Genomic DNA, 25025 nt, shown 5'->3' with positions numbered 1-25025 from the left:
AAGTAGTTACTTCCGAAGAGGCTTAGGGAAAGGCAAGTTGGGAGGGGATCTTTACTTTTCAGCTATAACCTTCAATACTGGTTTAATATTTTTTTTTTACCATAAGTAAACATGATAGAATTTTAAACAACTTTAGGAAAAAAAAACTTATTTTTGATTTGGGTAGAAATCTCCAATATTTTAATTCAGTATCTGGTATCTAGTTCCTTGTGAGTGCAAACTCTCCAAGAATAGACCCACTGTGTTCTGTAGCTAATATTCTGTAGGCAGGTTCTAAACAGGCTGCTGGTAAGGGCATCTGAGGTTCCAGTAACAGTAGTCTGACAACTGTAACTGTCACTGAAGATCAGAAAGCCTGCCTTCAAGTTGCAAGCACCTTTTTCCCCTTACCTGAACCCTGAGCAAGAAACCAAGGGCAAACTTCCTCATTCTCTGTTTTAATCTCCTCTCAGACAGCCAAATCAGCTGCAGCTCAGGGCTGTGAGCTAGTGGACAAAATAACTAATTAACTAACTACTTGGCTGACCACACAAATACGTGGTGTATGTGTCCTCTATGCCAAGTTCTGTGCTAGACACACCATCTGCCCACATCAAATTTACAGTCATTATATCAAGACCTTCTGAAGCTACTGCAGAGTCTTTCAAAGCCCCAAAAGCTTAGGTCTCTGATCTAAAAGGCCCTTTAGAAGGCCCACAACTTTAAGAATATGCCCCTCAAATTCAAGATTCTTTGGAAGCTGCAGGAATTCTGGTACTAATAGGGCTACTGCCAGCATCAACATAGCATAGCTGGCTGGTCCTAGATTCAACATTTAAAACTGGAAGGCACCTCATTCAGTTTAACCTTATAAATGGAGTAACCAAAAGGAGAACTGACTTGTTTAAGGACAGGTCACTAGCTCATGGCAGGCCCAGGTTTCCTGTTCCTAATCCAGTTTTGGCCACTCCTCTCCCAGCTCCGTGGCTTCCGACTTCCTCCAGCCACTTCTTGGACCAACTGCAGCCCCACTCCTTCGCCGCTCTCTTCTGCCCCCATTACCAAAGAAATCCAGCAATCGTCCACACTGCCTTTGGTAAGGCCTCTGCACTCTGTGTTGACAGCATCCAGGGCTTGCTCTCTGGCTCCCCCACCCCCTTAGAATTTCAGTGGTTTTTGATGACTGGAGGTGAGAGGGAGGCTGTGCGCAAAGGATGGCAATGGGGTAGGTGATTAATCACTGGGAACAGTGATTAATCCAAGACTGAGCTTGCACAGAGGGAGGGGTGGCAATAAACCTGACACATACTTGCCACTCATGCTTCAGTCCCTTAAAAGCCAACTATCCCAAAGCGCATTCCCACAATGCCTCACCACGAATATACGACTATCTCATCTCTAAGGTTAATTCAAGCCTGCCTTCTGGATCAGCTCCAGAACCATCCAAACTCCTAGGGGGTCCTAAATGGAAGTAGGGTGGGGCCAGGGCCAGGCCTCCTGTTACCTCACAGGCTACAAGGATCCAAAACTCCCTTCTTGGGACTAAAGGCAACGGGAGGTTTGGAAGACACCTGATTCTTGTAAGAGATGGAAGATGTGAAGGATAGAGAGATAAAGTGGAGGACAGAAAAAAGAAAAAGACAAAGATTTCATTATCTGATTATCTGTGGTCTGATTTATCAGGTGCCCAAGGTTACTAGTTGTTTAGAACAGCAAAAATTGTCATTCAAACAGCTTCTCCACAATTGCCTCTCTGCTCAACACTAGTGATTATGCCTGCTCTGTTAGAAGTCATTCATAATTATGAATACAATGCTGCAATGCTAATCTGTTGCAAAGTGAAACTAAATATCTTGCAAACCAGGCAGAATTTAATGGAATCAATTAAAAGCTTGTCTGAGAGTAGAACGGAAGGCCATGCCACCAGCAAAGGAGGATCAGGCAGATTTGACCAGTGATAGAAAAGGGAAAATCAGCAAGAGATGGCAGGATGGTTCACCAGAGAAAAAGTTAAATATTAAAGAGTGAAAAGAAGCCTTTGGGTAATACAGCCAAGTTCTGGTATATTTTTTACAAAATTGAGTCTTTCTAAGAGGGTGCCAAAAAGTCAATCACAAAACAAAGAATGTTTAACTGTGCTGTTACACAATTCTGCCAACACAATTAAGCTAAAAGCCAACATTTCTTTAGTTGTATGTGAATTCTAAAACTCAGCGCATAGTTGCAATTATAACCTAGGCTTCTTAACTAAAATGTGAAAATAAACTTAGTTTCATCATTTCCAACTTCATTTTAAAGGTAAGGTTCCAATCAAAATTTACTGTAAAATTTTACACCCCTGATTTCCATGGACTTATTTACTTTGTGTCCTTCTCTACCACCAATGGCCCTCAGATAAGGAAGACCTGAGGGATCTATGGTTCTCAGCATAACTGCCACCTCTCTATTTATGCACTGTCAGCTGTGGTCACATATGGGGCTGTTAAGGAAACACACAGGTGACTGTAACATCGCCAATATGACTGAGCCCTTCCCGCCTGTTAGGCACTGTTCCAAGTGTCCCATGTGCATTCACTGGTGAGGAATCCGAGGCACAGAGAAATATAAACACTTGCCCAAAGTCCCACAGCTAACAAGGGACGGGTGGCACTGTGTTTGCATCCTGTGTGATGGCTGCAAAGCGCGTGTCCTTTTCCACGATGCCATAAACATACCGTGTGCATTTGGGTTTGACTTCCTGAGGAAAACAATTTAAGGAAGAAAAGATGTTTCCAGGACCGGCCCTGAGCCTGGACTCACCTGGCAGTGTTTAGGTTCCGATACAGCTGCCCGAGGGACTCCAGCAGCCTCCCCTCCATCTCCCGGTCCCTGAGTTGCTGAGCGAGGGTCAGCCAGTGCTCGTGGTACGTAATGCATGCCTCGGGGTTTGGGGACACAGAGCTGTAGAAATGGCAGAGGGATTTGGTGACCTGAAGCTGACCTGAACATAAAGCAGGGACATGGATGAGATGACTGGAGGTAGGACAAAGGCAAAACGTGCTCTAACACTCAGCTTTAAAGCGTCTCAGCAGCACGGGACATACTCACTCTTTAGGTGTCGATGCCTTAAGCCAAACAGCAATGCCATTTCATAACAAAAGCGGCCACTGGTCAGGTGGCGTCCATATACCTGGACTTGGGCCAACCAGAGAAGCACCTGTACTAACTCCATATCTGTCTCCATGCTGGCCTGGAGTTTAGAATAGAGTTGCACAGCCTGCAGAAGATAGTCCCTGGCCGGCTGCTGAGTCCAGGACTTAAGGGTCAGGTGGCCAAGATTGGCCAAAGTCACTGCTTGGTTACGCACATCCCCCGCCTCCTGGGCTCTGTTCAAGGCCTGGAGGTAACTCTTGGCTGCCTTATTCACCCGGCCTTCACCTTGAAGTGCAAGTCCCAGGAGGTTATGGACCACTCCCTTTTGGGTAACACTCTCTTTTTCCTTCAGGGAGTATAAGAGTGGCTCGAGGACGTCCAAAGCCTTCTTTGCCTGGCTGGCTAAGAGATAGGCCCATGCCAGGCAGAGAGAAGACTCAAAAGCTTCCTGTTCACTCAGCAGCTGGCCCAGCACCAAGGCTTGGCTCAGGTAGTGGATGGCACCGTCAGGAGACCTGTGCTGGAGGTACACTTTGGACAGGATGAGACACAGGGCCCTCTGGGTGCTCCAGTCCGCCTGTTCCTCACAGGCAGCTAGCGCCTGCCTGAGTGCCGGGCAGGCCAGGGCAGAAACTTCACCCCAGCTTGGGGAGGGGATGCTAAGGAGCTTGGAGGCATTCTGGAGGACCAGGTGGACCTGCCAAATTGGAAGGGCCATCCCTTGGGTGCTCTGAGTACCACGTTGCCGGACAGAGGCCACTGCAAGGTGTGGCAGATATTTCTTGTCATAGAGAAAGCTCAAGATGGTGGCGGCAGCATCAGAGGCAGGGGCGTGTCCGGAGAGGAGCTGCAGGCGCTCGGCGAAGGGCAGGACCTCATCATGCCGGCCAAGGCTTAGGAGCAATCGGGTGGCCAGGAAGCAAGCCCTGGCCTCCAGGGGGCAACTGCCCGACACGATGCCCTGTCTCAGCACATAGGCCACCACGTCCAGCTCGCTCTTGGCACTAGACTCACGATCAGGCAGGCAGGCCAACAGGACACCTGCCTTTTCCAGCAGGGCCGAGCCTTTATGCCTCAGCCTCTGCCTCAGATAGATGGCCGCCAAATTGATGTACAGAGCAGCTGCCAAGGATAGGTCCTCAAATGCCCCGTTGAGAATGTGGATGGCCTCCTCAAAGTACACCCTGGCCTGAGAGAGTTTGACCTTCCTGACACTCAGACGGCCCAGGAGGAAGCAGAGCCGGGCGTGGGCCCAGGTCATGTGGCTCCGCTTGGCCCACTTCCTCGAGGCCTCCAGGTAGGCCACGAGCTCATCCTCCTCAGAGTAGCTGTAAAAGGAAGACGTGAGGAAAGAGAAGGAAAAATCATAGAGGCTCTTAAAATGGTCAGCATAACCCTTGTGATCCAGAAAGGCCAATATGGGGGCGAAGTTCTCAGCCTCCTCCTCCTCCTGACCGGTGTTCAGGTCCATGAGCAGTTCTGGGTCATCGAGGTCATCAGGCTCTGGCAGGTGGTAGGTGTCTGAGGCAGCTGAAAGGAGCTCCTCCTCCAAGCTGGAGTCCTCGGAGCTGCTGGACTGTCTGGAGCCTACTGCCTGATGCTCCTCCCAGGCTCCACCAGGCTGAGTGTCCTTGAAGACTTCGGGCTGGGATGCTGAAAGGGACAGGCAGAGTTGAGCAACCCTAAGTACCTGCAACTGCAGTGGCCAGGTCTTGGCAAGAGGACAGGATGCTGTCCAGCAGGACTGGAGGTCAGGTTTAGCATGATCTCTACTCACCACTCAGATCGTTTGGAAGATTCTGGATGGATTCAAACCCACCTGGATAGAGATGGAGGACAGACCTGTGTTAGGTCAGAATGGGCCAGCGTGCCTACACCTGCAGGTGTACCCCGCCCACTGGCCCCTTAGGAGACTCTGTGTTTAAGTTTCAGACCACCTGCTATCCCTAAAAAACTGGATTTCTCCCCCTTCATCATCAGGGCTGCAGTTACCTGAAGATTGTCTCGTTTAACCCACTCACTTTACAGCTGGGAATTGAAATAGAAATGAGAACAGAGTCAGAGAAGAAAACCTGGAAACACGAGCTTTATGCCAAGAGGTGTGGGTATGGGGAGATGATGGAACCTGAAGGCCCAAATCTCTCAGTGAGTTCACGACAGCTGTGAACAGAACTCAAGGGCAGTGCACTTTGTGGCACGTGGCACTGCCTCTCATTTCCATGTGTACAGCTCTCCTTCTTCCTTCCTCCATTCTTTCATCATCCATCCACTCAACAGACACTGATTTCTTGTGTACAAAGTGCTTTGTAAATTTGACTAGGCAGGTAACCAAATGTGAATAATGAAGAAAAGAAAGTAAAGAAGCATGTGCGGTTCCTAAGTTCTGTTCCTTGAAGTACCTTGGTGGGATGAGGTGGAAGGAGGGAGTCGAGTAGTTTAGACATTTTGAGTTTGCAGTGCTGACAGGAGTTCTAGCACAGAATGAAGTAGATCTGTAGCCAAGAAGAGTTGAATCTTGCAAATATAGATTTGTGACCAACAGCAGGTCATAAGGAGTGGGTCAAAGTCCCAGGAGAAGCATTTGGAGGGAAAAGCAAAGCAGGATGGGGAGGTCTGGGGAGGGGGATTTGTGAATGAGCTGGAGAAACTTCAGCATTTACTGGCAGATGGCAGCCAGGGAAGGAGACTGAAAAGGCACAGTCAGGAAGGAAACAGGAGTCACGGAGACCAAAGTGCCTTGTGGTGCCACGACCTAATATCACAAAATTGAAATAAGATGAGGTGAGAACCAAGAAGATCTTGGGTCTGGCAGCAAAGAAGCTGACCCCCCTTGGCTAACGCAGCCACAGTGGAGCTTGTGGAGGTGAAGGCCAGATTCATGCTCCATAGGACACTGGCTGCTAGAGAGAAGATTCTACCTCTTCCTGGCAAAGAAGCCATAGCCAGATACCTGTGTCCCTACTCTGAGCTCTCCAGTGAACTTTGAGCGTAGCAGGGTTTTCCCCAAGTAAAGCCTCCACCTGCTCTTCTCTGGGGGAGGCTTCTTTTGTGAGTGTAATTACAGATACTTGAGATCTGCAACCCCCAAAGGTCCTACAGCCAAACACAGCAGAACTGTAGAGCTGGGCTCTGGAGAGCAGTTCATGCACCTTTCCGTTGCCATCAATGAGGGACACATGCCAGTCTTACTGCAGCCATTTCTCTCCAGGCCAGGACCACTGAGAGCACAAATGGCACATGAGTTACCAAAAAAATACTTCCTCTGGGAGGAAAAATTACAGACAGGCACTCTTCCCCAGGGCACAGGCCTTGGGGGAGCTGGGATTTAACAATACTGCTGGTTGCCTTGGTGCCAGGGACGGCCTGTACAGCCATAAGGCATAGCCCTGCACTCCTGGTCTGTAGATAAGAGCAGTGCCTGAGACCTGCTCCTGGATCTCTTCTAACCATCAGATCAACAGTTGGCAAACACCTTGGATCCAAGTCTGCAACCGCCCCTGCTTTCAAGGCAAACCCCAAGTAGTCTTTGATTTTTCAGACCTGGGCTGTAGCCTACCAGGCTGTGGTCATCGCTTCAGCTTCCTGGCTCAGTCTGGTGGGATAGTGTTATCTGCTTATGGCAAAAAAGTGCTGCCAGGGCTGGTGCTGATGCCTGGGAGCGATGCTCCTCACAAGTGTTTCTATGAATGGAGAAAGACTCCAACTTCCACCTCTGCTCCTGGGAGCTGAGTTCCTTCTGCAGAATCTCTGGCTGTCCCATGAAATGTTCCCCATCTAATCTGGCCACACAGGAGTGAACACATTACTACCACCACTGAAGAGATGGGAGAAATAAGAATTCTTCCTCAAACCACTGTCAGTGGGTGAATGCACTTTCGGACACAGAGCGGCGGGCCCCTCCCAAAGTAAGGGAAAGGAGTGTCATTAATTCACTCAGTCAGTCATTCAGACACTGCTGAAAACTGTGCAAGGCACTGAGGCCCCTCACTCCCCCAGGCTAACACACCCAACAGTCCAATGTCATTTTGTTTGTCTGGGGCAGTGAGGTGAAGCAAGGATTGTCTTGACTAGAAAATAGGGTAGGGCAGTTTTTATCCTGGCCCAGGCACTAATTCACTTGGGCCTCAGTCTCCTAATCTGTAAAATGAGAGGAGAAAACATCCCTTAGTGTGTTTCCAGCTGCAATGGTCTATGGCCCCACCTTTATCACTGGGGAGCTAGACCTACTTCAGTCCTAAAGGAAGACCTTCAGCCACAATTCAGGAAGCTTTCTTAGCAGGATTAGAATGGGAGGCTCATATGGCCAACCTCCCCCACTATGACTGAGTTGATTTCATCACATCTCACACGTCCTAGGCCGCCAGTCCCACACAATCCCAGAATCGTCTGAAATCTGAAGTGAAAATGCTGCTAATCGAGTATGACCCAGGTCATCAACTGATAGTGGTCACAGCTCCACATTCATATGGGATTGGACTTCAGAGCTATTCCACTCCTGTTAGGAACACTCCCCTAATCTTGAGGAGCTTGGGTTTTCACGGGGTTTGAGGAGCAAACACTTACTCAGCCGGTAGACAGATGTTATGTCAGTCTGAGCAAGCGTGTGAAGGAAGTCGGCACACTCAGCTTTCCTGTCACTTCCCAGGACCCCCAGAGAGCATCTTTCCTCCTCACTGAAAAAGGCAGAGTTCTTGCTCCTGGATTAAGGCAAAAAGACATGAACACAGATCAGTGCAAGGTTCCAGACACAACCCCTTCTCCCTCCATCCTGGGATGCAGGAAGGGACACAAAGAAGCCATTAACTCAGGTGCTCAGGGCTGAAGTCAGACTCCTCATCTCACTGCTGTGTAACAGATTTATTTACACTGCCAAGGGCGAAGCACTGGCAGCACCTCATCCCTGCAGAACCGAGCTGTGCCGCTGCTAAACACCTAAAACACCCACCCTGCTAGAACTCCACATTCTCCCAAGGAAAGCAAAGTCCCTTCCCACACCCCTACTCATTCTTTGAGACCACAGGGCGCCCATTTTTAAAGGGAGAAATAGAAATCGGCTGCCCTAAATATAAGGATTGGAAAAGGACTGTTAAAAGATGTTTGTCGGGTTATTTCAAGAAAATGTTCAGGACAGGTGATAAAATCTAAAGAAACAATGGAGAAAACGTGACTACGGCCAGAAGGAACCTTTCACATCAGGTGTTGACACTGGATTCCATGATACAGAACAACAGTGTTATGTAGCATTAAGAGAGGGACAGGAGGCTAGGGCACGGGCAGGGGTACAAGGAGGGCCAGGGGACTGGAAGAAATGATCATAAATAACAGAGATCTTTTTGGGAGGAGGGGGTTTGATTAGGGGAGGTAATTAGGTATTTATTTATTCCTAATGGAGGTACTGGGGGTTGAACCCAGGACCACATGCATGCTCAGTATGCACTCCACCACTGAGCTATACCCTCCTCGCATATTGTAGAGATTTTTATACACACTCTATTGTATAAACCAATTGTGAAAAGTAATTTGCTTACTAGAGATCTGTCACAGAACCAAATAGGAAAACTAGAAGTGCCTTGGAAAGAAAGTATCCGCTCTGGTCTCTATCTGATCAGCATTTAAGATCTCTTTCAGTTCTAAATATTTTTTAACTTCAAAAGCCAGTTTTAAAACAAAAATAACAGCTCATACTCTGAGGGGAGGCTTATTATGAATCAGACACTATTAACTCATTTAATCTCTGCAGTTGCCCTATGATGCAGGCACTATTCTTATCCCCTTTTTAAAACAGAGGGAGAAACCGAGGCACAGAAAAATGAAGCTGGTGGTCAGGGACTGGCAGAGCAGAATATAAGGGGAGCTTCTCCAGTTCAAGCAGGGTTGAGGGAGGGGCTGGGATGGGGTGTCATGGTCTGCCATTTAGCCATTGTCCTCATAGCTCAGATAAACACAGTCTGAAAGTCAGTGATGAGAAAACTAGCCACTAATACGAACTTCTCAAGGTCACACCACTAACTAGAGGCAGAACTGGCGCTAAAGCTGTGTCTTGACATTGTAGCTCTTAACACCACATTTACTGAACCCCCATTTCTCTGGTCTGACCTCCAGATTCTCCCCAGCACCATAAAAGCTTCCATTCTCAAAAGAGCACATTATTGAATTCTTCATCTGAATTCATTTGAGATAAAAAGAATATGATTCCAAATTTCTAGAGAACTCTTAAATTTTACAAAGCATTTCTTAATTTACTATTTCATTTACTCCTCATAACAACACTATGATATAGGTATTTTTATCCATATTGGCAGGTAAAGATTCAGAAAGATTCAGTAGCACGCTCAGAATTACACAGCTAGAAAGTGGTGAAATTGAGACTGAAGCTGAGGTCTTCTGCCTCTGTATTCACTGACTCACAGCTGATTTGCTAACATCCTGAGTCCCAGATATTTAGACAGAGTCCAAAACACTTGGCAAATTACACTAGGGCTTTCCGACACAGAAATGGGGTTAGGAGTGTGGTTGGGCTTCTGGAAATATGGCGGGTTGAAGTGCTCCACATGGGGCTACTTTCCCCCATATACACAGACAAATTGTGGGTAAGATGTGACCAAGATAAATATTTTATTACGTAACTTTAACTTGAAAGAAAGAAATGGAAACTTCTAGGAGCCAGAAACAAAAGGAGAAACCAAAGCCAAGCTGGCAAGTGAGAACAGACGGTACAGAGACATTGGGGGTTCTCAGCTGGGACACTGGTCCTCAGAGCTGTAGCTGACCTGGTAATGCCACCCAGGGACAGGAGATAAGATTCTGGAGCTGTGTGAAGCAGGAAAGCTGAACGGAGCTCCCTACATAGCTTTGAGCTCCCTATAGCCTAATGTCTGGAAGGGCTGCAACTTCGGTAGAGAAGGGATTGGAAACGTCTCAGAATTTGCCAAGAAATGTTTTCCATCTGTCTGAGTCCCTGGAAAAAAATTTAACACTTAACGTTTACACCATTAGAAGGTATGGGAATCTGAATTTACACTGCATGGTACAGGTACCACAGTCAGACAACCAGGCCTGGACCACTGAGTTCCTAAGTGTCCAGGGAAAGCAACTGCCAAAACTACTCTGTTGGGATACTTTCTTCAGTCCAAGCTTCATGCGGAGACCACCTTTTATTGAAAATTCACTCATGTCACCAAAAACGCAACCCATGCAAGAAAATGAACTACTGACAAAAAGAGCCAACAGATGCACAAGGGGACAAATTAATACTACAAACACTAGAAATAACAATCATCTGAAGATTTAATTTATAAGCATGGTTAAAATGATGAAATAAAAAAATGAATAAAAGTGACAATGAAAATATGGGATTTTATGAGCAGAAACAAGCAGATGTGTAAAAGAGGAAAATACAAATTTCAGAAATGAAAATACAGACAAGGACATTTGGGACGACATGAGTGAGATAAACAGCAGGTTTAGTCCCAGCAGCATTAGTGAAACTGAAGACCATTCTGAGGAAATTACCCAGAATGTGGCCTAGCACGGCAAAAAGATGAAAAATATAAAGGAACTGATTAAGCAAGATTGAGGATAGAACAAGTCCAACATACCTTCTAAAAGGAATTCCAGAAGAGAGACTAAAGAGAATGAGAGAGAGGCAATATTCAAAGGAAGAATGACTGAGAATTTTCCAGAAGTGAAGAAAGACATGAGTCTTCAAACTGAAGAAGCATACCAAGTCCTAAGCAAAATAAATAGAAATAATACAATTTTAACATGATTTCCATTTCTTTAAGGTTATAGGTCTTTTCAGGTTTTCTGTTTCTCCTAATCCTTCTTTCTGGGTTCAGCTACCTGTTACTTAACTGTTCAACTTATGGGATGAAAGAGTTAAATACAAAGGATAAAAGGAGGAAGGTATAGCTCAAATGGTAGAGTGCACAGTCAGCATGCATGAGGTCCTGGGTTCAGTCCCCAGTACCTTCTCCAAGAATAAATAAATAAATAAACCTAATTACCTCCCCTTACCAAAGAAAAAATACAAAGGATAAAAGAACATCAATTAATGAAATAAAAATAAAGTACAAGAAAATTATAAAGGTAAGTGTGAAATTCACAAAATAGAAAAGAAATAGTAAATACGGTCAACAAAAGAAAAATTGGCTCTATGAGGAGACTAATAAAATTGAGAAAACTCTGGCAAAATGGATTTTAAATTTTGTGTTAATAGTTATTTTCCCCTCCACACCATGAAGATGTTATTCTATACCTAACTAAATTATCACTCAAGAGTACATTATCAGTCATAAAAAAAGAATGAAATAATGCCATTTGCAGCAATATGGATGGACCTAGAGATTATCACACTAAGTGAAGTCAGAGAAAGACAAATACCATATATCACTTATATGTGGAATCTTAAAAAATGATACAACTGAACTTATTTATAAAACAGAAAGAGACTCTCAGACATAGAAAACAAATGAATGGTTACCAAAGGGGAAAGTGGAGGAGGGATAAATTAGGAGTTTGGGATTAACAGATACATACTACTATACATGAAACAGATAAAAAACAAGGTTCTATTGTATAGCACAGGGAACTATATTCAATATCTTGTAATGACCTATATAAGAATTTGAAAAAGTATATATATGTATACATATATGTATCTGAATCATGTTGTTGTATACCTGAAACTAAAACAACATTGTAAATCAACTGTACTTCAATGCAAAAAAAGAATATATTTTAAGTATCTTTAAGACAAAGACTATAAACAGAGAACGTTTGTAACTCACAGATCTCCACCGAAATACCTACGTATCTCAGTGGTATACATGATGGAGAAGGAACTGGACAACTTGCTATAAATAAATAATAGAATATATCAGAGCTAGACATACCGTGGTGCAACTGTAAAAGACCAATAACAAAGAAAAAACCTTAAAAAAAAAGTGAGATAAGTCTGCCTACCTGCAAATAAATGGCTATGAAACTCACAGTAAACTTCTCATCAACAAAAACAGATGCCAAAGAAACAGAATTATGAAGAAGACATAGATAAATAGGAAGAATAAAAGAGGGGATAACCAAGATAGAAATACTTTTAATGTCTAATACTACGAAATATTGGCTTTTCTCCTACGTTCTTTTATCTGGTTTTGAGTGTATTAATTGCTCAATCCTGCTTATTTTAAAATTTAGGAATTTAAGTATATAAATTTCCTTTAAATAACACTTTATAAAAATGAACTGTATCTTGTACATGAATAAATCCTAAATTTACACTTCAACTGTGAAAAATCCCAGTTGCAGAAAAAAATTTAAATAAAATTTTAAGACACAAAGCCATAGTGTTTTCATTTATGAACAAATGTGTATTTTTTAAATGTATCAGGATAAGGACTGAAAAGATACATATCAACTTCAAATAGTATTGGCTTCTAGGAAAGGAATCAGAGGATGAAAATATAAAGGGGTAAAAAGGCATCTCCAATTATCTAAAGACTTTTTCACTTAAAACACATACCCATACACACAAACACAAACATATCAAAAAAAAAAAAGGATGGGTGTGGCATTCTGTCACCCCCAAAAGGGTGAGATTCACCAGTCACTCTGGCCAAATGTAAACACTTTGTCTATATAAACAGAAGGCCTGCCGCAGGTTTAAGAAAGGGTATTCCATATTTAAAAAAAAAAGAAACAAAAAAACCACCTGGGCTTTCCAGATGCTGGTGCTGTGAAACTTTGGTAGCTGATGTTGAAATCTGGGCTATCAAAAAGGAAACCCACAAAAATGTGCTTCAGTGGATAAGCAGGATCCCTTTTCCCATGTGACGGAGGCACAGCCTAAATCCGACTCAGAAAACAGCTTCTGAGAAATTTCATTCTCAACACACTGCCAATTTGGTTGAATGAATGAATGCATACATACATACATACGTACATACGTACAAATACACGTACAAACACTTCAGGAAGTAATATACTAACACAGGGACAGGGGCTGTGGGAAGAAGATGCAGACTTCAGCAAATGCTGGACCATCTTCAGAAATCTAACAGCAAATGAACACAGACTAAGAGTGACACCCAGTGGCCCAATCACCAGCACAGCACACAAGAATGATTCCCAGGACTTCCACACTCTGGCTGCTGCTTGTGCCAGCTTGTCTGTCCAGTTTTCCTCTGATTGCTGTATTTCCAGGATGTCTATATTCTAGAGGGTACGTTGACAGTGTGCAATGAGCCAGTCCTCCTCTCCTCTCCTTCTCCCATCCCTCCCTGTCTCCTGCTCACTTTTCTCTTCCTTACTGACTGTGCAATCCCTGGTGCATGGCGTCCCACAGGGGACCACTGTGCAAGTAAGGAGAAAGTCTCATGTCACCACTGCGATACAGGGGATGATGTTCTTCAGAGTGAGTGTATCTCCTACTACTGAGCCAGCTAAAATGTGGTGATCAGATTAATTTAGTAGTACTGGGTTATTGTCTTTTGAGACACAGTATGAGGTGCAGAACTCTAATATAATTGATGAATTCTGACACCTGTCCCCAATATTCTATTAAAACTGCTTCTCAGAGGTTACCACTCATAACAGTAACAGCAATAATAAGAGTTAATGTATGGTGATCACACACACACACACAGACGCACACACACATGCTGTGCTAGGCACCAATCCAAGTGCTTTACATGTATTAGCTCATTTCAACTAGTAACAATCATATGGACAAATATTAACATATCCAAAGTCACCCAACTGGTAAACTAATATAGACACTCGACGTGCTCTAGACCATGCACACCTCACCCAAAGCCAGGGTTGCTGTCTAGAGAGAAGTTCCAGTCACATCATGTCACCCTTGCTCAGAGATACTCAGTGGCTCCCCATTCCCTGCCAAGTGAAGGACAGGTCCTTGGCACAGGCATTCCCGGTCTCCCACCTCATGGCCCCACTGAGACTTTGGCATACCAGTGCCCTCCTGGTGACCTGCTCCCGAAGACAGGAGTCATTAATTCCCCTCACTTTCCTGCCTGAGACTGCCTTTCCTCACTTACGTCTGTTGAAATATCTTAACGTTGTTCAAAACTGAACTTGCATGTTACCTTTCTCAGGAAAGCTCTCTTGACACCTTTTTCCTCCTTACAAACTCTCATCACACTCTCCAGGAGCTCAGTGAGTGATCCTCCTTGTTTAGAGTTACTTGAGTCCCCACATTTCTGTGTAGGGAAAATGACCTGTTTCCTCATCCTTCGAAGGACAGGCCTTGCAGGGAGCTTCTGGCTTTGGTCCACTCTCCTCAGTGGCTCTTTCCACAAAGGAAGGAGTTCCAGTCTGAGTGTTGGAGACTTAGACATTCCTTGGGCCACATATTCCCTGTGTGGAAGGCTACAGTGTCTCAGGTTAGCAGCTAACTCGGTGCTCCCTCTCGTACTTCCTGGATCGTTTCCCGTCCCAGTGCAGGAAGCCCACCCAGGGAGACCGGGCAGTGCCCCAGACCTGCCCCTCTGTGACAGGGTGGGCGGAGCAGGCTGGCCACATGGTGGCTCTGCCCCTCAGAACCAGCCCTTCTAGACTCAAGGCAAGAAAGAGCAAATGATGCACTCCACCATCCTGGCCAACCCTGACTTCACACACTAAGCTTTCAGCAGACAGACCTACATGGGCATGGGAGGGACTCTCCATTCACTGAGCTGTGTGTGCACTTCCCTGATGGGCCCTTTGACTGGATGGGAAAGGCTAAGAGCAGGCCCTGTACTTCTCTCCTTGCAAAGAGGAAGAAGGCCTCAATGACCATCTTTTGAAATGAACTGACCTGACTCCTTCCCTGATCACTCGTCTTCTCCTTCCTATCACTCCTCAGGTCGGCCTTCGTTGTCAGAATGTGCTCCTCTGGGTTCATGTTACCAAGGACCTGGTACCTGAACCACCTGAAGCTCATCTGTGAATCTGCTCAGAGTGGGGCAGGACCACGTGGGAAGGTGGCCCTGCTCCAGGGCATCCCAGGGGGCCTGTCATACTCACATTGGGGAATAAGAATCAGGATCTATGTTCCTGGTGGGAACAAAGCCCACTTCTCCTGAAAGGGTTGACTTCCCAATGAACCACTGAAGCCCAGGAATGACAAAGCCGATGATCTCGATGCTTTCCCCTTGGCGGAAATTCAGTTCATCCTTTTCTTCTCTCTCATATTCCTTCCAGGCCTTACATTTTCCTCTTCCTGTGGGGAAACAGTGCACAGGTCAACTAAATAAGGCAGAAACAGCTGAGCCTTTCACTAGCTTCCAATGTAATATAAAATGAGGGGTTTCCAGATTTTAGAATTTTAAGGACCAGTAAAAACTCCACTACAAAAAAATTGGCAGGAATGATATAGGGTTAATTGGCTTTTCATTTGGCCAAACTAGGAAATTCAAAAAAGGAACTACCATCCACTTTTACCATCGTTTTATGAAAGAAAAGATATTTTAACAAATGTAGGAAAGATAATCTCAAAACACTAAATATACCTTAAAACAGAATAAAGTTAGCTTATGGAAAACTGGAAAGCTCACTATATTGTCCTACTTTGTCTGACTTGCCATTATCATGTAAACACTTGTTGTGGTTGGCACAAGTCCACAGACAAAGTGAGGACCACTGTAGGATCTTTCCAATTCCTTCCAGCTCCTTTGGCACTATGACCCTCAGTCTCCCCAACTGTAAAATGGGGATAATGAGAATACCTGTCTCTTGTAAATACCAGGAAGCTTTAAAAAGATAAAATGCAAACCCTCAGTCAACCCTCAATAAATGTTAGATTCCTTTCACTGATGAACAGAAGACAGTTGGTGATCCAGTGGGATCTGGAAGACGCCTGACTATGGTCAGTCCCCAGTTTGAATGAGCTGCCTAGCTAAGACCTAGTCATGATATATTTATGAGCACTATACTGTCCAGTTTACAAAGTACATTCATGTTCATTTTCTCAGATCCTCCCTGGAGCAACTATCAGAATCCCCTTTTGACAGATTAGAAGGTGGAGGCACAGAGAGTGTACGTGATTCGTCCAAGGAGTGTTATGTGTGACAAAGCTTGGTCCAGAACTCATCTCTCCACTGCTGGTAACCCTTCTCTCCACTGATCCAGCTATAGTTGTGAGATAGTGGCTTGTATGTGCCTCGGTTTCCGTATTTACTTTAGCTCCCATCCTAAAGCTACTGAATTATTTTTTCTGACATTTTGGTCTAGTTTCTATTGAGCATATCTTCAAAATCCGAAGTCCCCACTGCTTTGTGGGTAAAGAGGATCTACCATGTGTTAAACACTTACACCTTGAGAAAACTGTGCTAAGTGATTTACAGATGTCATTTAGTTTACTTCTCATGACAACACAGGAAGTTGGCTTTATGGTAACATTTTATAATGAGGAAGTTGTGGCATAGTGAGGGCATGAGAACTGGCTGAGGTCAAGCTGGTTTTAAGTTGTGGGGCCAGAATTTGAACCCAGAACACACTTTACAGCCCCATGTTCCTGACTACAAGGCCATACTGACTCAGATTGCTAAACATCTTGTTTATGGTCAACCATGGATTAGATCTAACATAGGGATTTCATAATTCCCTGTCTCTTTTTTTTTTAAGTATTATTTGCGCTTAGAACTTTAAAATTGCACTTGTGCTAGGTATGGGGAGGCAGCTCTAAGGATGAAGACAAAAAAGATATATAATAATAGATATATGTGTATGTGTGTATATGTCTGTGTGCATTCATACATGTACATATAGATTACCTAAAATGTACGCATGTATTTATACATACATATATATGTATGTATTTCATTTATTCAACAAATATTTACTGAGCACCCACTATGTGCCAAGCATTCTTAATCTTCCTAAATTCAAGATTAACTTCACAAAACCAGGAAATGTTTTGACTAGAGATTGAAAACAGGCAGCCTGCAGGCCACATTTGGCCCACACCAGGCTTTTTTTTTAACCTGCATATCTTTAAATCCCTACGGTCCTTACCATTTCATAACATCTTCCATCCAGGCCCTCCACACATCTGTGCATTCTGCTTGCCCTTTTGGCATTTATATTTACAAACCTTGACTGAGACCTCTCATTTCATAGGCAAGGAAACCCACGTTTACTGATGGCAACTCCATCCATCCAGTCAGTAGCAGAGATGAGACAGAAATTCACATCAACTGACGCCAAATCGGCAGATAAAAGTAGGAGGCAGAGCAATATTATCTCCCTAATAATAAATACTGTGTTCCACTCAGCCATACCAATCTGATAGGAGCCTGTCCAATCCTTCTTTCTGGAAAGGCCACAGATTCCTGGATAATTCTTTAGGAACCATCTGCCAATGGAAACATGGGGTTTGCAAACACAGATTTAAAAAAAAACTGGAACAGTGAGCAGAATAGTCCATTAAAATAACAATGACAGTGATGATAAGTCTTACTGTTATTTTGGTTACTCTTTATTATAATAGTGGAAAAACATTTACTGAGAACTTACTTGGTATCAGGCATATCAGCAGGCCTAGGATGTTTTCTGGCTCAGCAATTAGTTTGTCAGTTAAATAACAAAAGAGCCCATTCCATTCTCACTGTCAGATTCTCTGCCAGAGCCATACACAGGGCCCATGGCCTGGAATCACGTTTACTGTCACTCTGTACGTTTGAGTTTACAATATCTTACAACAAGGATTCTTAAACTTTAGTAAGAAAAACATCCCCTTATGTTTAAGAGGAGCTGATATAAAATGAAGATTTTTGGATCCAACCCTAAGAGAGTCTGAGGAGGGCCAGGGAGTGTGAACCTGCAGTAAAATTCCCAGATGACTGATACAAATTGTCCCCAGTTCCCACACTGAGAAACACTGCATTGGAGACCAGGCGGTATATTTCCATCTGAAATTTTGAGTTGTCTCCATTTCACTGAATTATGCAAATCTTAACTGTTAAATAACAAAAGATAAAAAGCCTCCCAGAGTTTGTTGCCTCCATGGCACCATGGGTGTCCAAATCTGCAAGTGTGCCTTCTCTGTTCTGTGCAGACCTCAGTCTGCTCCACGACCCTCTACCAGGATGTAAATGGTTACTCACTGGTGGAAAGGGAGAGGCAGAGGTTCCACGGCTGACACTGGCACCAGGCCACGCTGACCCGTGACCAAGGACACACCTTCCCACTCAGGGTCACCTTCAGCTATCTTCACCGAGATTAACTCATTCCTGCAAAGTGTCAAGTACTCTCCTTCCTTCTCAGCTGGCTGAGCCACCGAGCACATGGCTCTGCAGAAGAAGTGACCTGTAGATAATGAGAAAAGCTCTTTCCAAGGAGTAGCAGGAAGTGAAAAGGGGGTGTCACAAAATGGACATTTCCATCCAGAGCCCAAACACTTTTCTGCCTCACGATAAAGTAAACACAGTCAAGGGGGAGGTGCTACAGACGGTCCCTGTGATTCCAAGAAAACATACCAGGAGAAAAAGCCACTGAGAGAGAAGTCACTTAAAACAGATACCAAAATTTCTGAATAATTCTTAAGAATATGGTTTAACTGCAACTTCACCTTGAAAAAGTAATGAAACAAAAATTTATGAAAATATATTTAACAGAACTTTGGTTATAACTGCAACCTCATGCTTAATCTTAGGACCAGAACAAATAAACTAAGTTGATTAAGGTGAATACAATTTCTCCAACTAAATTTTATAGTCACACAGTATGAAAACTTTTCCTTCACACATAATTCATGCAATACAATCGGAAAAAGAATCATTTGCAAATGATCTACGCATAACTGGTTCTTTCAATGTCTGTGATGTCATTGGTCATTAACTGGTTGGTTACAGCCTTGATTGGATGTTTCCTTGTAAACAGACTGGTGGGTGCTCCAAGCAGTTCCTCAGTATCGCTTTCCTCAATCTCATGAAATCCTGCAGGTTTTGCAAGATTTGCAATTTTATTTTACAATCACATTGTATCAGATGTTTAGAATAGTGATTCTCAGTCTTGGGTGCACATTAGAATTACCTGGTCAACTTTCAAAAAATGCCAAAGCTTGGCCCCCATCTCTGGAGATTAATTGGCCCTGATGGAGCTCTGACCTGGGCATCTTCTTAAAAATCCCCAAGTAGTTCTAACATCAGATAGTCAGTGAGACTGGCCAACATGGCTGTTCATGTGATATTAATGTTAAACTGAAAAAGATGTTTGAAGTGATACTATTACAGGTGGGTTCATTTGTAACTATTTTCATGTTTGAATGACTTTTGCTTCCCTTTGTAACCCCATTATTTCAGGGACTCTGATAACAAATATTCACATAAGAACCCCATCCACACTTCTACTCCATGCTCACCTTCCTGGATGAGGAGTCCCAGGTATATTGCTTCCAGGTGTTTATCATCTACTGACACTTGGATCTCTGTATCCTCCACCAGTCGGCAGTTGAGCCAGTACTTGTGGTCAAAGAGGAGATGCTCCAGACATGCAGATACATAGCCTACGAGGTCAAGCCAAGAATATTCTTCAACAACATGACTTCTGCCAATAGCTGGGGATTACGGTGAACAAGTACCTTCCTGAAGTTCCCTAATCTGACTCAACTTAAGTGGAATTAGAAGAGCATAAGAGGGGTAACTAGAAAATTTCTAAAATGAATTGATTCTTCTCAGATCTGCAGGGAATTACAAGTCATTTTAAAATAAAATTTGTTTTCAACATATTGTGGGTCTCCATAAAAGTATAATGAGATTATCAAATCAAATTATTTTTTCTAACACATCCATGGAGGAATTTTCAAGATTACAATGTTGACTCTGGGAGTTCCTGGTCCCCCTGTAAAGTTCTACTGACCTCAGGTTCAAATTCTCATACCCCTGATGATGCAGTGGCTGGGGAGTTTCTCCACGGCCCATGAAGGAGTCAGGATTTACTTCAACATCACTCTGACACTCCCCTTCATTCCTTGCCCAGTAAGATCTCACTTGTTAAAACCAAATCAAACACTGTGCAAACTACAAAATTGTAACAATTATGGACAGTATTTTAAACACGCCTATAAATGTATATTACTTGTATTAAAATTTTGCTCCTTTCTTAAGATGCAAAAAACTGTCTCTGTTCTGACTCTCTGTTGCACTGACGTAGACTGTGAATCTCCCACAATTGTGCTGCTTGTACTTCGATGTGCACACAAGTCACCACGGGACCTTATACAGACGCCAACTCAGTAGGTCCAGGGCGGGGCCTAGGAGTCCACTTTTCTAACAAGCCCCACGTGATGCTGGTGTGGCTGATCTACGGAGCACACTTTGAATAGTGAGGATCTCTCACGGTCACAGAAGGAGACATGTGGTCGGGAGAGCAGAAAGTCACCACAGCCACAAGAGGAGAACTTACACCTTCCAGCCAAGAGCCATTTTGACCCTCCACCCCTACACTAAATCGCTTCCTGTGTAAGTCTGCACGGAGCCCAGCATTTTATGAGAGATGTAAAACATGTGCCAACTCAAGTGACCTCCTCTTGCTTTGCTTGGTTTTGCTTTCCAATTGCAACTTCCCTATCAGGAGTTACTCTCTGTGGAGAGGGTAGGTGAAACATTTCCCACCACACTGGTACTGGACCTGTGCCCAATATCCTTCTTTAACTTCTAGAAAGCCCTGCATCCTGAGGCCCTTTTAGCAGACAATTCCCTCATCTCTTTCTTTGACTCTTGTAAAAACATGAAACATGGATCTGGAAATTTACTATTTTGAGCAGCTACTTTGATCTTACTTGAGACTGGTTTCTTTTCTTTTTTTTTTAACCATTAATTTCATATCTACCTCTACTTTGAATTTGGTAGACGATCAATAACTGCTTGCCACTTTTGACTGATTATCTAATAGTCTCTCCCTGAACACAGAGACGTGCTGCATGTGACGGATCAGAGCAATATTTGCTTTAGATTTAGTTCCACGCAGTTTGTGATATTCTAAAGGTTAACCATCCATGTTAGGGCTCTACCACTTTTAATTAGCAGAGCCGGACCAATTCCTTCATGTCAAGCTTTACAAATTGGCTGAATTGAGAAGCAGGCGCTCCTTTACCTGCCTGCTCCATGTCATACCTAAGTTCAGGTAGGTGGAGAACTTCCAGATTTCCTCCATGGTCTTGAAGGTGATGAGGAACTGGGCCTTCTGGGACTGGATACCCACCAACCTGGCTGAGAGGTCCTGAGTAAAGAGAACAGTGAGTCAGCCTGGGGTGACAGAAGTATCTTGTGAATAAGCTTGTTGTGTATGAACTTTTTTTTACATTGAGATACAATCGGCATATAACATTGTGTTAATTTTGATTGTACAACATAATGATACATGTGTACATATTGTGAAATGATCACCACAATAAGTTTAGTTAATATTCACCATCTCACATAATTACAATTTTTTTCTTGTGATAAGAACTTTTAAGATCTATTCTCTTGGCAACTTTCAAATATACAATATAGTACTGTTAACTACAGTCACCATGCTGTCCATTACATCTTCAGGACTGACTTATCTTATAATTGGAAGTTTGTACCTTTTGACCACTCTCCCCATTTGGCATTGATTTTTACATCACAAAAAAAAGAAAGAAAGAAAGAAAGAAATAACCTAAATGTTCAATAGGAAACTGGTTAAAATAAATTAAGGCTTATCCACACAATGGAATATTATGATATTATGCACCCACAAAAAAAGAATAAAGAAGCTCTTTGTGTAATCATACAGGCTCCAAATATACACGGCTAAATGAAACAAAAGCAGCAAGAAAAAGAGTGTAGAACGGTGTGCAGAGAATGTTATCTTTCGTGTTAAAAAAAAAAGTATGTGTGAGAGGGTGAAGGATGAATCACAGACAGCAACTTGTGAATCTATGTTTAATAACTATTTTTATGAAGCTGGCAAACAGAAAAACCAAAGCACACAAAAATAAAAAGTATCCATAATCCCTCCCCACAGGGATCATCAATGTTGACAACCGCATGTATTGACTTAAATATTTTTCCTGTATGTGAGTTTCCACGTAGCTATTTTTATATTAATGGAATCTGAAAAGTTGTTCTGTAATTGTCTGTCACTAAACAATGTTTTGTGAACCATCTCCTATGTCATTAAATAATCTACATTTTTAATCATTAAATATGTCATTGTTGCATTAACATAATTCTTAATGTTTTCTTATAGCTAGACATTTGAATTTTAAAATTTTTTAATATCCTGAATGGTACCGTGATAAACATCCCATATCTAAATCTTTGTAGCTACTCTTGATTGTCTTGACACTAGTATGACCAAGAAGTATAACTGGGAAATGCACATTTTCAATCCTAAAATGCAGGAGCCAAACTACCCTCCAGAAAGGCTGTACCAGTTTACACGCTCACAAGCAGAGCAAGAAGACCTGCAACACCAACTCCCCCTTTTCTAATATCTGAAAAAAACAGGCCTGAATCAATGCCTGGACTTGGTTTTCCCCTAAAATCTTTCTCTGCTACTTGTCCAAGCTTCTGGAGTTGACTATAACAAGTCATGATCTGAACGTTCCTCCCCTTCCAGGCCAGGTCCTGCCATGAAAGATCGACCCCTGGAGCTCCATTCTGAGGGGACCCTGGGGAAAGAAGAAGAGGACAGAAGGATCCAAAGGAAAAGGCTCTGCTTCAACAAAGTCAGAACTCTGGGGTTGTCCCACAACAGGCCCCAGGAACCCCAAATCCTCAGAGGATCTGTAGATTCTGGTAATCAGGGAAGGGGTCCTCGGTAAAAGCTGACTTGCAAGGAATTTTACTACATGCTAGGCACTTCGCCGAAAGCTTGATGAGCAATGCCTCATTTAACTTTCACAATAACCCTGTAATTATAGGACTTTATGCACTTTTATCACATTTAACCATTACTTAAATAAAAAAGGAGAAAGCATGGCATCATAAGTAATTGGAAGCATTTATTTCCTTTCTTGGAAGTACATAAAATAATGTATTTTATAGTCAAATAGCATCTCAGATTTAATAGAAAATGGCATTACACCTGTTTTATAATCAAAGATGCCAGGGCACAGTCAGGGTGTGCCACGGAGGCTGTGACGTCCTGTTTGGATCTCAGATCCAATAGACTCCAGGCTCAGCTTTGGCCCACAAGCCTGCCCAGCTCAAAACTCAGCAGTTCAGTTCCCTCAACCAAACCCAGCTCCTGCCCATGACGAAAGTTACTCAAATTAAAAGAAACTCTATGGTGTCAGTTAGTAGCTAATGCCTTCAAGTTCTTGAATTCTGAAGACTGAAAAACAGAAACACTCCGCTGTTTATAATATATCTACTATTTCTGGAGCACATTCCACCATCTAAGCCCAAGGCCAAGCTCTCTACAGATGCTATCTCATTTACTCCTCCCAACAAACCAGACATTATCTTTTTTTCACTGCATGACAGATTTATAGGGCATATTTCTCTTCTTAATTTGTATCAAACTCATGTAGACTATAAAAATAATTGGAACTTACCAGTTTATTGTGTAAAGCAATGTTCTTCTTCCCCCATGTGTACTTACAGCAACTTTTAACCATTCCTGACTTCAGTTCTCCTAATAGCACCTCCTAAATTGCAAATAATTTAATCATACCCTTCCTGTTTGGTTTAACTCTTGAAGATATTATCTATCTACTATGAAAGATGAGAAATTGGTTTATATTATTGCCTTTTCCTCCTCTCATTCTAATATTTATAGTTACTAACTTTTGACTGGTAATTTTGGTACTTAAAAAATTATACTTAGTGGTTACCAGTGGCCGAGGGAAGGGGACAGGCAGGAGTTGTGTAGTGGGTACAGAGATTCAGTTTGGGATGATGAAAAATTCTGGAATGGATAGTGGCGATCATTGCATAACCATGTGAATGCACTTAATATCACTGAGCTGTGCACTTAAAATAATAAAAATGGAAAAATTTGTTATGTTCATTTTATCACAATAAAAAATAAAATTCAAATTTATCACATTTTTTAAAAAGTATACTTTATCAGGTAGGTGTTTTACCAATTCCTAATCTATAGTGGTTAAATAACTTGCAGAAGGTCATAAAACTAATAGTGGCAGATATAAAACAAAATTTTCTCTGACTCTGATTCCAAGGGTTGAGCCATTCCTGCTGAGCAGAGAATGTGTACATTTTCATTCATTCAGTCAGTCAGGTATTTTCTTGAGGGCCTACTTTGCTCCCAGTGCTGTCCTAGGTTCTGGGGAGCCTGTAGTGGACAGACACACAGAGGACTCGGAGTTGCACCGCTCTGCGAAGCTCACCTTAAACAGTGCACGCACCTCCTGGTCCTCATTCTCCAGCATCCAGAGCCTCTTCCTGGCTGTTTCCTGCAAGGGACCATTTACACACCTCCTGGAGCGGCTCTTCACACTGAAGGAGAGCGTCAGATCTTAAAGAGAACAGTGAGAGAAAGATCAGGATGAAATGCAGTAATAGGGAAGAAAGACTTAGATAAACCCCAATGTTTCTCACACCCAACCCCCTAAATTGGTGTCCTCATTAATTAGAGATTACAAGTGATCTTAATGATTCTCTGAGCACCTCCTTTAAACTCTACCTCCAGAAAGAAAAAAAAAAAAATGCTGAAGTCCAGAATGTTCTGGAACCTCAGGAGTTGCTGCACGTGGGTCAGTTTTTTTCTGTTTGTACAGGCTTTATTCCTATGCTGCCTGGCACTGTAGGAACAGTACCACACAGAACCAGCTAGGACATACATTTCCTCCTCTGGATAGTTTGTGAAAGTTTCCAAAGAATACTAATTTATGGAAGTGTATTGATATGTAATAATTATTACATACTTTACACATTATATATACACACATACAGTTTCTCTAACCTGTTTCTTTCTGATAATGC

General features: G+C 43.0%; 1 protein-coding gene across 3 annotated transcripts in view; it reads right to left on the bottom strand.

Moving 5' to 3' along the window:
* Positions 1-25025, bottom strand: part of SH3TC2 (SH3 domain and tetratricopeptide repeats 2) — a 58748-nt gene that overhangs the window by 19936 nt on the left and 13787 nt on the right. The window contains exons 3-13 of one of the 3 annotated variants that reach the window (XM_072955072.1): positions 24431-24558; positions 23636-23728; positions 21222-21327; positions 19469-19612; positions 18213-18414; positions 17388-17461; positions 15133-15328; positions 7675-7808; positions 4889-4930; positions 3067-4764; positions 2779-2959 (exon numbers count right to left, since the gene is read on the bottom strand). In XM_072955072.1, the coding sequence (XP_072811173.1) occupies positions 2779-2959; positions 3067-4764; positions 4889-4930; positions 7675-7808; positions 15133-15328; positions 17388-17461; positions 18213-18414; positions 19469-19612; positions 21222-21327; positions 23636-23728; positions 24431-24558 (2998 nt within the window). Of the gene's footprint in view, positions 1-2778; positions 2960-3066; positions 4765-4888; positions 4931-7674; positions 7809-15132; positions 15329-17387; positions 17462-18212; positions 18436-19468; positions 19613-21221; positions 21328-23635; positions 23729-24430; positions 24559-25025 lie in introns of all 3 variants that reach the window. The other 2 variants (XM_006204465.4, XM_072955078.1) reach the window with 2 other exon arrangements.

Source organism: Vicugna pacos, chromosome 3, assembly GCF_048564905.1.
Source record: "Vicugna pacos chromosome 3, VicPac4, whole genome shotgun sequence".
In the NCBI taxonomy this organism is placed as follows: Eukaryota; Metazoa; Chordata; class Mammalia; order Artiodactyla; family Camelidae; genus Vicugna; species Vicugna pacos.
The sequence above is the reverse complement of the archived record's forward strand: the minus strand, read 5'-3'. Positions and strand labels throughout refer to the sequence as shown.